Source organism: Tupaia chinensis, unplaced genomic scaffold (assembly GCF_000334495.1).
Source record: "Tupaia chinensis unplaced genomic scaffold, TupChi_1.0 Scaffold000117_2, whole genome shotgun sequence".
NCBI classification, from domain to species: Eukaryota; Metazoa; Chordata; class Mammalia; order Scandentia; family Tupaiidae; genus Tupaia; species Tupaia belangeri.
In genome coordinates this window covers 259,020-272,897 of record NW_006159583.1, presented here as the reverse complement: position 1 = coordinate 272,897, position 13,878 = coordinate 259,020, and the positions used below count along the sequence as shown (strand labels likewise).

Here is a 13,878-nt window from a genome sequence, read left to right as displayed (position 1 = left end):
TTCAAATGTTCTGGATTTTAGTTATAAATAAGCATGAGATATTGCTTTACATTTCATAAAATTACATAACAAAAGAACCATACAAGTTTAATATATTTATTAATTTCTCAGTATCTTTTCTTTTGTATTTTAATACAATCTCCTTTAGATTCTAATAATTTTAATAATTTATTAATTCAAAGAAATGATTATTAGTTAAGTAAAATAATCACAGTATTAATTTGAACTTAGGAATGCATGGGCAAAATCCTAACATAAGTGAAACACACCAGAAACAATAAAGTTATATGATTACAGTCACATTAACTTTGTGAAAGTACTGGTTGTCATCAAGTTAGAATTGTTCATTTTTTATTAATCATTTCGCAGGTATTGAATTAAATATTTCAACAAATTTGTAAAAAACTTGTAAAGTTTCCTTTCTCGTAATTTCTGACTTCATTAAAGTTTTCCATACAGTCAAAGATAATGAACCTGTAAAAGATACAAAATTATTACGTGTGAATTCCCACAAACTTGTTTCAGTGTTATTTGGCAATAAATGACTCTTTAATTTTTTTCATTTCCTTTCTATGAATTTAATGGTAAAAATGATTAACTATCACAAGAAAAGTAAACATGGCATGTCATTATTACATTATTGGTAATACTATTTGGCAATATCTGACTCACTGATTTTAAATGTATTGGTAAAATTAATTATGCAAGAAAAGTATATAAGAAATGCCATTGTTGTATTGTTGGCAATATCATACAATTAGTAATGACCATAATGAGTTACTAATGCCCATAATTATGGTAAATTCACCAAATGAAAGACTATACATGCATATTAAACATAATGAGTTGGCAACTCGCTTTCTGGGGGGAAAATATTCCAATATTTCCCAAGACTGAAGTAAGTCTGTTACTCATTGCATGAAGGAATGGTCTCTACTGACCAAGCACACCACAATTAAACCATTACTGGAATAAGATGAAACCCCAATCACATGAAGGCCTTGCAACTTTTGAATATTTTTATAACTTACTATGCAAAACTTTTTAACAGCATATACTTAACTTATTCATGTTTACTTTGCTTCATTTATATCTTTTAATTCAAAATTTTTGCTTTGAAAAACATTAGTAGTATAACTATGTTTTGGGTTTGACTCAATGCTTCAAAGGATATCTGGAAAATGGGGATGACACGGTAATTTTCAAATTATAGAATCACCTGTTGTTCACTTCATTAGGAAACTCAGCATTTTTTTTTTTTTTTTTTGGAGAGGCTTTTGCTATAGGGCGCGTGTGCTCGCCAGACAGACAGAGAGAGACAGAAAACGAGAAATCACCCCCCAGGGAGGATGGTCACACCTCAATCCCTTCTCCTCCATTCTCTTCTCGGGATCTTGGGCACGCACGCACACGCACCCAGCATGAGTTCTAAGCCACCGGGTCCAGGACGCGAACAGCGATCGACTTCGTGGGAGTCCAGCGACATAGCCATTATGCTAACTGCTGGTTCCCAGGAAACTCAGCTTTTGAAGTGCTAGTGTGAAAGACTTCTTCCATCCCTATTAGCATTGAATTGAGAAAGCTCGGATAAATGAGTAACAGACTTCCATCTTTGAAAATCGTTGTTGGAGTTTTGTTTTTATTGATGATTATTGGTGATTAATAAAATTAATCACTAATAAAATAAAATTTAAAATAAAAAATTAAATAAAAATAGCATTATTAAGTAAAATATATTAATAATCACTAATTATAAATTATATTTTAATAATTGTATATATATTATCCCATATTTCTCTTGAAAATCCTTTAGTTTCTTTACACTTAAGAGCAAAGAAGAAAGTTAGGTGTTCTAATGAACAAAATAAGAAATACATGTGAGTGTATGGAACAAAAAATGTTTCAGTTGATTTGCCAACTTCAAGGGTCAATATAGATTCCAGATGAAAAGACAGGTTATGTGTGTGAGAATCGTATATGCTCATTAAATTGTTCTGCAATATAGCAAGAGTGATTCTTGCCAATGAAATGGAATCAATACCCATAGAAAATCGTAACTTTCTTCTGTAAAGTATGTGTTCTAATGTCTATATCTCTTTTGTTGTTATTTATTCCTCTATCTGTTCAACACAATACTGAATTTTTTTTGAAAGAGAGGTATTTGCTATAGGGCATGTGTGTTCACCAGAGAAATAGAGAGAGACAGAAAGTAAGAAATCATCCAGGGGGGATGCCCACACTGTAATCCCTTCTCCTTCATGCTCATTTCAGGATTTGGGGCACACATGCATGTGTGCCTGGCATGATCTTCCAACCAGCAGGTCCAGGACTTGAACCCTGGTAAGCCAAGTATGATTCCAGTGCCCCAACCACCATGCCACCTACTGGCCCCACAATACTGAAATTTTAATGTATTCTTTCAGGATATTTACCTGTATATTTATCCACAGCGTAAAGACTATTAAGGGCAAACAGGAAGAAGTTCTGAAAACTAGTGAAGTCACTGATGAAAGGGGCAGTGTCATTAGGAAGAAGGCCTCGTGGTGGCAGGCCCTCCTGGAACTCATGAACTTTAATCAAGGTTGTAGGGAAGCGAGTTGGAGCTAAATATTCCACAGTCACCAACCAAGTTTTCTCAAAATCAGCTTCTGGTTTATAATAGTAGCTATACCTAAAAGACAAATGGAAAAGTATACAATTATAATTTTCGCCTTGACAATTCTGCCATCACTATATAAACACTCAGACTAGCTCAAGAGCGAATAAGAGTCAAGTGGAGCAGAGGTGAGTTTTTGCAGTTATCCCTGCTGGGGCAGGTCAAAAATCAGCCAATGTGAGTTAGCCACGACTGCCCTGCGAACCCCAGATGTGTGAGAAACAAACACTTAACTGTCGTACAACACTGAGGTTTAGTGGTCATTGTTTGTGCTGTTTTCTTTTGAATAAAACTAGCTAAATGCAAGACCACACACCTAGTTATTACATAGTCAGGTTCTAAACCCCAGCCATCTGTCTTTAAAATTTGTATTCTTCGGGCGCGTGTGCGTGCGTGCCCAAGATCCCGAGAGGAGAATGGAGGAGAATGGATTGCGGCGTGACCATCCCCCCTGGGGGGTGATTTCTCGCTTTCTGTCTCTATGTCTCTCTCTGTCTGTCTGGCGAGCGCACGTGCCCTACAGTGAAAATCTCTCCCAAAAAAAAAAAATTTTGTATTCTTTACTACCGCCCTCTACTGCCTGTTGTCATGGCAATAATAGTTTCTTTATATTGAGTATCTCTCATGTGCCAGTAGTGTGTTAAATATGATGCTTGAATTTTTAAATTAGCCTCCAAAATTACCTTATGTGGCTTTTACTGTTATTTTTAAAATGAGAAAAGAGAGTTTATCATTGTTTGGATTCCCAGATCAAGCAGAATCAGCATTTAGAAGTCAGATCTGAGCCAGCCAGATAGCATGATAGTTAAGGCAGCTGTGTGATTTGAGTCCTAGATCCAGCAGCTTGAAAAAGACACCAATTATATGTGTGACCAAAATCTCATGAAGACAGTAGAAGAGAAGGGATTCTGGCATGGTCATCCCCCTGGAAGGTGCTTTCTCACTTTCTCTCTCTCTCTGTCTCGCTCTGGGAATAGCACATGTTACATAGCAAAAAATTTGCAAACAAATAAATGAAGTCATTTCTGTGGGACTTTAAAGCAATAGACCACAATTTGCACATTATTACTTTATCTCACGGATTAATTAATAGACTAGACTCCCCTAGCATGAATTTAGAAACTTAATAAACCAGAGCCTTCATAAATATGCAGATTAACATATGAGAGGGTATAAAAACAGGCATTTGACACTTCCATAATAATAGTCATTAAAATATTTACCTTTCATTAATATAGGGCTGCAGAAGGATTTAACTGCCTGAGACACTATAATGGAACTTTCCAGCGAGACGGGTTAGTAGAAAATATATAGTTTTAAACTTTATTAATAGCAAATCTATATATAAATGTATTTATGTTACAACTATAGTATACTGAGGTGATCCCAATTACAGAAAGAATGGAAGTGACTTTTTAGGATAAAGCTTTTCTTTTTTTTAGTAAAACTGCTGACTTTAACAGATCTACTTTTGCAATCTATCAAAATCTGATTAAAATGTTAATCAGAATAAATTCACTCAGAAAACAGAGGGAAACAACAAACTTTTAGAGGATAGAAATCAAAAAGAGCTAACCAAAAAGATTGCATAGACTCAAGAAAATTAAATAACCAGATAGGAAAACTGAAATATTGGTGATATGACTTGTGGAATTAATCCTAATTTAAAAGTGAATAATATTTTCTAGGTGAAGGAAGATTGCTAAAAGCAAGGTAATCAAAGTCATCTATAAAGATTTCCCCCCAGACTTCCAATAGAGTAACTGTCAGTTCCTGATACTGAAGAGTATAGAGCACAGAATCCCTGAACTGAGACCAGATTGTGATTGAAGGTAGAGATACCACCTTGTAAACAATGGGATGTGAGTATATTATATTGGCTACCAAGACTTACACTCCTTTGCCTTTTTTTTTTTCTAGAAAGAGATTTTTGCTACAAGGTGCGTGTGCTCACTAGAGAAACACAGAAGACAGAGACAGAAAGCGAGAAATCATCCCCTGCCCCTGTGAGATTGGCCATGCCACATTCCCTTCTCCTCCATTCTCCTCTTGGGATCTCCTCTTGGCAGGCATACACACATGCCCAGTGTGAGTCTGAAGCCACCAGGTCTGGGACTCAAACCATGGTCAACTACATGGGAGTCCAATAACATTATGCCATCTGCTGGTCCCCTTGCTTTTCTTGACCTTAAAAATATTAGCAACCAGACCTTCATTTTTTAAGCAAGTGACTGAAACGGCCTCTTCTGGAGAACTAGTTGAAATCAGGAGGAAAAACTATAAAGGTTATTGTCATCAGCAGGTGGCAGGTGGGCTAAGGGTCTGGACACCTACATGGTTGACTGCAGTTCAAGTCCCAGACCCAATGACTTGAAAATCACACTGGATTCAAGTATACCCATGCTCAAAATCTAGGGAGGAGAATGGAGATGAAGGGACTGCCATGCAGCCATCAGTCCTTTGAGGAGAAGGAACTTCTTACTTTCATTCTTTCTGTGTCTCTCTGTCTCTCACCAGTGGGTGCACGTGCTTTATGGCAAAAACCTAAAAAACAAACAAAAAAAAAAAAAAAAAAACAAAAAAAAAAAAAAAAACAGTTATTGGCATATAGTGTCAGTGGTTAAAGGATTACCTAGTTCAAAAACCCAGCAAGATCACCCTGGAAATGTGTTTATAGTAGAAAAATCCCTCTGAAGCACCCAGACCTTTTAGGTGCTTCTCTTCAAATATGAGGAGACATCAAAGTATTACCAGATACCTACAGAAATTCTCTGACATGAATAAGAGACCGAAACAAAATGACAAGCAGAATAAAATAATCAGATAAACAGGTTATATCCAATGGACCAGAAATCAGACTTCTAAACAGCAAAAGAGATGCAAAAGTTAACAATAATAATAATAAAGAAAATACTTCAAAATTCTAAAAATTACTAGCCTAGATTCCTGTACCTACCTAAAGTCTCAGTCAAGAATAGCAGTAGAATAAAGATTAATTAAGATGTACAGTCTCAAACTTTATTACCTATGATAAACCTGTTCAGAATCTACTGCAGGCTGTGTCTTCCCAAATCAAAGTACCAGAAAAAAAAAAAAGAAAGAAAGAAAAAAGAAAGAAAGAAATGGAGATATGGAGATATGGAATATGGAAATGGGAGCTGTAATACGGAGAGACCAGGAGAATCCCCATGTGGTAGGGAAGAGAAAGCACAGGCTCATATCTGGCTACCTGGCAGGCCAGCATATGTAATAACGCTAGAACAGAGCTCTGCAAACTATGACGTTAAGGATATCATTCTTTACATTTTGATTGACTTGAGAAGACAGTTCCCTGGCTTACCAATTTGAGGTACATTCATGTTATAGTCATGGAAAACTAAGAAAAGCAATACACAAGACAATGTTCAACTCTATTGGGAATAAGATGAAGAAAAGCAAAAGTAATCAGCTTAAGTACTTGCCCCAGATGTGAGTAGTAATTATAGCCAGAGTCACACTAGGGCCTGAATGTCAACATCATCAACATTGCTGAACACAAAGACTAGAGTATGATTAGTAAGAAAGTGGTGGGCTAAACTGGAAAGAAAGAAAAAAGAAAGAAAGAAATGGAGATATGGAGATATGGAATATGGAAATGGGAGCTGTAATACGGAGAGACCAGGAGAATCCCCATGTGGTAGGGAAGAGAAAGCACAGGCTCATATCTGGCTACCTGGCAGGCCAGCATATGTAATAACGCTAGAACAGAGCTCTGCAAACTATGACGTTAAGGATATCATTCTTTACATTTTGATTGACTTGAGAAGACAGTTCCCTGGCTTACCAATTTGAGGTACATTCATGTTATAGTCATGGAAAACTAAGAAAAGCAATACACAAGACAATGTTCAACTCTATTGGGAATAAGATGAAGAAAAGCAAAAGTAATCAGCTTAAGTACTTGCCCCAGATGTGAGTAGTAATTATAGCCAGAGTCACACTAGGGCCTGAATGTCAACATCATCAACATTGCTGAACACAAAGACTAGAGTATGATTAGTAAGAAAGTGGTGGGCTAAACTGTAATTTTCCTCAGTGGTGATTCAAAGGATAATACTTAACATTGAAAATTTAGTAATAAGTGTTACAAGACTGTGTTTTAAAAATATCATGGCAAATACACAAATATTCATGAACAGGTAGTGACAGTGGAAGATACTACACTAGATACAGATAGGGCTTTATGTTTTTGTTTTTTGTTGAGGGATGAAGGATGTCAAAATCATGACTTTTTAGACATAGCATGTAAAAAGTATTTAATATACAAACAAAAATAATTAAAAATAAAAATCACACCTGAGTTCAATATAAAAAAGAAAATGTTTATATTAAGCTCCTGTGGTAGACATAGCAGTACCTGCAGGAAGACTTGATAGACTGTCTATCCACTGCACTGACAGGTGGGTCAAGTAGGTCTTGTTAACACAGGGAGGGGAAGGGGTGCCAAAGGGCATTTGGTTTAGATAAATGATTGGAACTGTGGTTTATCTCTTCCCAGGACTGGATAGTCTAAAGATATTTATCAGTACTGATCAGTTTTTTCAAAATCTGGAAGATTATCTGTTGACGATAATGTGTATGGTATCGTCAACTGGACTGGTGTGAAGTGTATTTACATTGGGTAAATTTACTTTACAAACTGTAGTGATGTATAGTGATTGAATATATAAAACAAATTTTTAAAAAACTTATTTGAATGAGATGCATTTGTATCTAGAAATTTTATTTCTGTTTGGAATGAGATTAAAATACATTCAGAAAGTTCAAAAAAAGAAAGTTTCTTCGTAAAAGGGGGTACATATATAAGTGCCTTATTTCTATTTCATTTGTTTCTACTTCATTGTGCCTTACAAATGTTCAAGCATGGTTTTATTTCTCAGTACAGCTTTTGAGAAGATGAAGCTCTTAGTAAATATTGACCCTTGCAATGTGGTTTGCAAGCCCCATGCAGTCCAAGGAGTACAACACACAGGGTAAGAGGATGGGCTGCGGATACACAAGGAATGTGAATACTAGTTCTGCCATTCACTAGCTATAAGACTCTTAGCATATTACTGAACGGCACAGATTTACTATTTTTGAAACGAAATTATACTGAAGTGAAGCATAATATATGAAAGCGTTCAGTATATTTTGTTGGTTCTTAATATGTAAGTGCTCTTAATTCTTCTTTTACTTAACAAGTGGTAGCTTTTTAAAAAATTCTATTTGGAGGAACATTTGTTGACACCTAAAGGGAAGAACAAATTAGAAAGAGAAGTTCATGGAGCTGTAGGTGGTGTGATGGTTAAGGCATTGGACTCCTACATGGCCAATCACAGTTTGAGTCCTGGACCTGGCAGCTTGCTTTCTCACTTTCTTGTGCTCTCTCTCTCTCTCATCAAAAATTAAAAATAATAACAATAAATAAAAATAATTATTTTTAAGAGAAATTTTTGCTGTAAGGTGTGTGTTTACCAGAGAGACAAGGAGAGACAGACAGAGACAGAGAGAAAGGAAACAAGAAATCACCCCCCCAGGAGGGATGGCCACACTGCAATCCCTTCTCCTCCATTCATTTCTCAAAATTTTGGGCATGTGTGCACACACACCCAGCATGAGATTCAAGCCATCAGGTTCAGGACTCAAACTATGGCTGGCCACATGGGGGTCCAGTGATATAACCATTATGACATCTGCTGGTCCCAATAATCTTTTTTGAAAAGAAAGCAAAAAAGAGCAGTTTAGGAAATAAAACATGCTAATCAAAAACAATTTTTGTGGGCCACCCTGTTGTGCAGCTATTAGGCACTGTGTACAGGAAGTTGGATCCCACATGATCAACCAGGGTTTGAGTCCCAGACCTTTGGCTTGAAAAAAATCTCATGTGTGCACATGAGCTCAGAATCCTGATGTGATGGAGAGTTGGAGGAAAAAGGATCGTAGTGTGATCTGGGCCCATTGAGGAGTGCTTTGTCCTTCACTCTTTCTTTCTTTTTCTCATGAACATGCACATGCCCCCTGATGTTAAAAAAAAAAATTGTTATGGGACAAGCAGATGGCATAACGGTTATATTGCTGGACTCTTCACACAGTCGACTATGATTTGAGTCATGGACCTGATGGCTTGAAACTCACGCTGGGCATGTGTGTGTGCGTGCCCCAAATCCCACGGGTGCATAGAGGAGAAGGGGATTGCAGCGTGGCCATTCCCCCTGGGGGAAGGAAGAAATGATTTCTCACTTTCTGTCTCTGTCTCTCTGGTGAGTGCATGCACTCTATAGCAAAAATCTCTCTAAAAAAAAATTGTTATAGTTAGTGAGGATGGGAAATCTAATACCTAATAAAATAGATTTTTTTTCAGTTTATATCCTTGTGATCAAAATAGTCATATGAAAATTTAAACTTATCCACCCAAAATTTTATTGATTGATTTGGGAGTCATTCTTAAATAAATCTGACCTGTTAAAGATATTATTTTTTTTAAGTAATTAGAGTGTACAAAAAATAATAAATACAATAAGCTTGGATGTCTAAATCTGTAAGAAGAAAGAAATCCATTTACTTAAAAAAAATTACAGTTTCTATGATTGCTAGCTATTTAAAAGACTCTTACGTTTCCTATGTACCAAGTTGTATTTTTCTATTGATTTACTTTTTGATGTGAACATAAATAAAATGTAATCTATTGCTGTCAGTCAAAATATTGAGGTTAACCATCTCCACTAAGATCTGTGTCTGAGAACCTTATCCTTGTCATCAAAATAGAAAGAGTAGCTGAGTCCTAGCTCTTGTTATGGCTGCAACCCCAAATTACATCTGAGACACTGCCAAGAGTATAAACTCCTCCACTCCCCAATTTAACTCTTGATTGTTGAACTACTCAGCAGGAGAAAATGCCCTGGGAATTGGCTAACCAAGGTATTTCTCTTACTGGATGGTGGAGACTATAGGAGAAATAACAGTGAGAGGATTAGGAAGTACTCAGATATTCCTGCCTGATTTCTATGACCACGTACACTACCAATGAGTCCACTTTTCTTTGTTTCCATGTTTTGTTCTACCCAGATTTATATCTCATTCCTCACTGTGGGTAATCTATTTCACTCCCTGGAAAGTGTCATTCACTTCTGAACACAAATCATCCTTACACCTTCACTTCTAAGTGTAGTGGGGGGTGGAGTAGCCTGATAATCTGCTCTGCTATCTTGTGTGCTAACCCTGATGCTAGCTGGTTTTTTCCCCAAATATGTGCCACTGTATTATGTAAGCAAAACCATGAAAGTCATCTATGTGTTTATTTTTAGTTTTATTTCCTGCACTTAGAGAAATTCAATGTATGTTGTTTGCCTATTATTTGATGTAAGACTTCTTTCTTTAGACTTATCTCCCTGTTCATAAAGTACATGTTAAGCTTGATCATGCTAAAAACAATTACACCTCATTACAACAAGCAATTATACCTCTATCCCCAGTGAATATTTTTAATATTAAAACTGAAAAGCACTCTAGAAGAAAAAAATGTATAAACATGACCAAAACTCATGTAGCAGAGTAAACAGAGATAACTTTGGATCTACTATTACCTATCTTCAAAACTTTTCTCTGTACTGTCCAAGGTTGAGGTGTGTGCATCCCACAAGTACTTCAACAGGTCATCAAAGTTGCTAGAAGGTGATTGCAAATACTAAAATAAGGAAGAGAAACTGATTAATATTTGAGCAACTATAATGATTCCTCTCCTTGCAACATTCTACATAAAAGGAGAGCTTTGTTTCTAAGAATATGTATTAGAATATAATGCCTAACATTCTGTCAAAAGACACAAAAAATATTCATTATATTTAGCAACAGGACATACACCCAGAAAAAATTACTTCAAGTATATTCAGAAAGTCCCTATTTAATATTGGTCAAGAAATGTAACTTTTGTTCGTCATTTTTTCCTACTAACATTGTTAAAATTACCATAAAATCTAAGCGTGAGAAGAAGAAAAAAATTATAACAACTATTTTATTTAATTCTATCTGATGTAATTCATTAATGGTCTGAAAAACTAGTAAATCTATCTTTTCGGGACCAACAGATGGCATAATGGCTGGACTCCCCTGTAGTTGACCATAGTTCGAGTACTGGACCCGGTGGTATAAACTCATGCCAGGCGTGTGTGCATGCATGCCCAAGATCCTGAGAGGAGAATAGAGGAGAAGGGATTGTGGAGTTGCTATCCCTCCTGGGGGGTGATTTTTCGCTTTCTGTCTCTCTCTCTCTGACACATGTCCTATAGGAAAAACCTCTCAAAAAAATCTCTTTTCATCATTGATTTTAGTCTATGTCTGTGTTTAACCAATGTATTTTAGTTTGGTTATTGAATATTTGGTTTTGAAAAACACATGCTTATTTAGTTCTATTTATTGGGGGTCACGTGTGAATTCAGTTAAAATAAGGTGACATGTTGTTTTTGTTTTTTGTTGTGGTTTTTTTTCCCCCCCATAGGGCATGAGCACTCAGAGAGTGACAAAGAGAAGTGAGCAATCACCCCCCTCACACACACCTGGGGGCTGGCTACACCACAATCTCTTTTCCTTTGTTCTGCTCTTGGGATTGTGGGCACACACACGCACCCAGCATGATTTTCAAGCCGCAGGGTTCAAGACTTAAACTGTGGTTGGCCATGTGGGAATCCAGTGCCTTAACCACCATGTCACCTGCTCAGGTGATAAGTCTTTAAAAACCAATCCCAGAATCACATTTTTTTCTAAGATCCCACAACAGACTTACAGTTTCAGTTAACTAGAATAGGCTGTTTACCATTCAGCAAGGTATCTTGTATGTTAATCATTTGTGTAAATTGATCTGAGATAAGAAGTATAGATAGATTTTGTGTTAATGCTAGATATAGTCAGGAAGTATTAATGACACATACTCCCTATTACAACTTACATTGTTACTATATATTCCACCACAATTTACTTTGACATACTAAGGAAAATATTGTACAATGTACAAAAATATTATACGACAAAGAAATTATCTTGCCATCTTCTATGAAACTTAAAGGAGGAACCTTGTAAAAAGCATTCCACTTGTTCATTGTCACAAGGAAGGCAGAACGACAGCTAGAAACATCATAACAAAACTTCATCTGGTCCGTGGGTGGTGGCAAAAGCAGGACTTCATTTGGGGATACCCCCATTATGCCAGAATCAATCGCAGCAAGGAAGGGCAACGCACACAGAAAATAATTTAAATCTGTGAGAACAGAAAGACTTATTACCACAAGTGCAAACAAATGTTAAAGAGGACATGATACTATTAAAGAAGCCATACTTCATTAAAGAAAAACTGACAAATCCAGAAACACATAATGTTAGACATTAAGAAAAAAAGTACTGAACAGAAATCCCCCAATAGTTCATAGGTATTCAACTTCAACAAACTGGTATTAATAATCCTATACTCTTGAATATTTGTTGTTTAAAGTATTTGACTACAATATGTTTTAATAAAAAGTGATTTTAATATCTTTGGCAATATTCATTTTACAAAGCATTAAGTAAAAAGGAAGAAAGTGATCAACTTGTTCACAGAACGTTACAAAATCTTTCATTGAGAGATTAGATTACTAAGGTTACTGATTGATAAAATCGAAATAGGTATTAATATCTGACACATTTATGGGCTTCAATATTAAAGATATTTGGTCTCAGCAAAGTGAAAAAAGACATTATTTCCTGGCCACTCACATATCCTTCCCCATTCCAGAGACTCCTTGTCACCAGTGGGACCTCCCACATACTTACTAACTGCCTATACAAATCCCTCAGGGGCTGTTACTTGCAGTTCTTGGTTTTAGTCCCTCTGTAAACCACTGGATATGTTCTAAGGCAGTAGCCTCCAACATTTTTGGCACCAGGAACTAGTGTCATGGAAGACAATTTTTTCACAGACTGGGTGGGTAGAGGCTGGGGGGTGGGGGTGGTTTCAGGATGATTCAGGAGCATTTCATTTATTGTGCAGTATATTTATGTTATTATTACATTGTAATATATCATGAAATAATCATACAACTCACCATAATGCAGTATTTGCAACTGTGCCCCACTCCTAACATCACATCAGCTCCACCTCAGATCATAGGGCATTAGATTCTCATAAGGAGCACACAAGCCATTATTCCTTGCATGTACAGTTCACAACAGAGTTCATGCTCCTATGACAATGGAATGCGACTGCTGATCTGACGGGTAGTGGCTCTCAGGTGGTAATGGGAGCAATGGGGAGCAGCTGTAGATACTGATGAAGATTCATTTGCTGGCCTGCCATCACCTGCTGCTGTGCAGTCCAATTCCTTATAGACCACAGACCGGTAGTAATCTGTGGCTGGGGGTTTGGGGGCCCCTGTTCTAAGGAATCATTATTAACATGTACCTGTTAAATTTTATAAGGTGACATAAAGGCCACCCGATGAAGTATATTCCTTGTTTAAAAGCAGTACTACAGCTTTTGTTGCTAAAAGGGAATAGTACCAGTTTTGTAAGATTTGCAAATTAAGTAAACTTACCAGCCCACCAACTATTTACAGAGATGCACAAGTCATCTCCAGATGCATAGCCACAGTTTGTCCTGCGGGTGGGATCAGCTAATCTGCCTAGGGGAAAGAGGACATGCATTATTTATTATGCAAATTTTGAACCTAATTATAACTGTCATGTACTTACATACATCTTATTTGTAGATGAACATTCATTTCAGAATGTCTTGTGTTTGTGTTCTCATTGCTCTTTATTTTCTGTTTCCCATCTTTCAACCAATCTCCTTTTCCTTAACAACACCACAATTTTCTATCTTTGAATCACAGGTCCTAAATGCTCTCCACTTTTGTCAGTATTTCCTCTTTTACTTCCATCTCTACCTCTTGATCAATAGCTCCATATTTACTAGCTTGACCTTGCCTAATTAACTTAACCTTCTTATGCCTGAGTTTTCTCATCTAGAAAATGGTAATAATACCATTAACTATTATATATCACAAGGGTTTGTGAACTGAGAAAAAGCATCAAAAATGTTTAACATGATGAATAAATACTTTAAAAAATAGCTTTCTTTTCCTTGCTACATGAAGTTGCTATTTTCTTATTCCCTTTCTTAATAATTTCCTTTTGAGTTATGTTATCAGTGTAGGGTGGCCAAAGGGCACCAC

At 36.5% G+C, this 13,878-nt stretch overlaps 1 protein-coding gene across 1 annotated transcript in view; it reads right to left on the bottom strand.

Annotated features, from left to right (window-relative positions):
* Window positions 1-145: 145 nt before the first annotated feature.
* Window positions 146-13,878, bottom strand: part of CUNH6orf58 (chromosome unknown C6orf58 homolog) — a 14,800-nt gene continuing 1,067 nt past the window's right edge. Inside the window, exons 2-6 of the mRNA XM_027770252.1 lie at window positions 13,240-13,326; window positions 11,743-11,927; window positions 10,261-10,361; window positions 2,433-2,671; window positions 146-474 (exon numbers count right to left, since the gene is read on the bottom strand). Of these exons, the coding sequence (XP_027626053.1) occupies window positions 359-474; window positions 2,433-2,671; window positions 10,261-10,361; window positions 11,743-11,927; window positions 13,240-13,326 (728 nt within the window). The 3' untranslated portion in view covers window positions 146-358. The remainder of the gene's footprint in view (window positions 475-2,432; window positions 2,672-10,260; window positions 10,362-11,742; window positions 11,928-13,239; window positions 13,327-13,878) is intronic.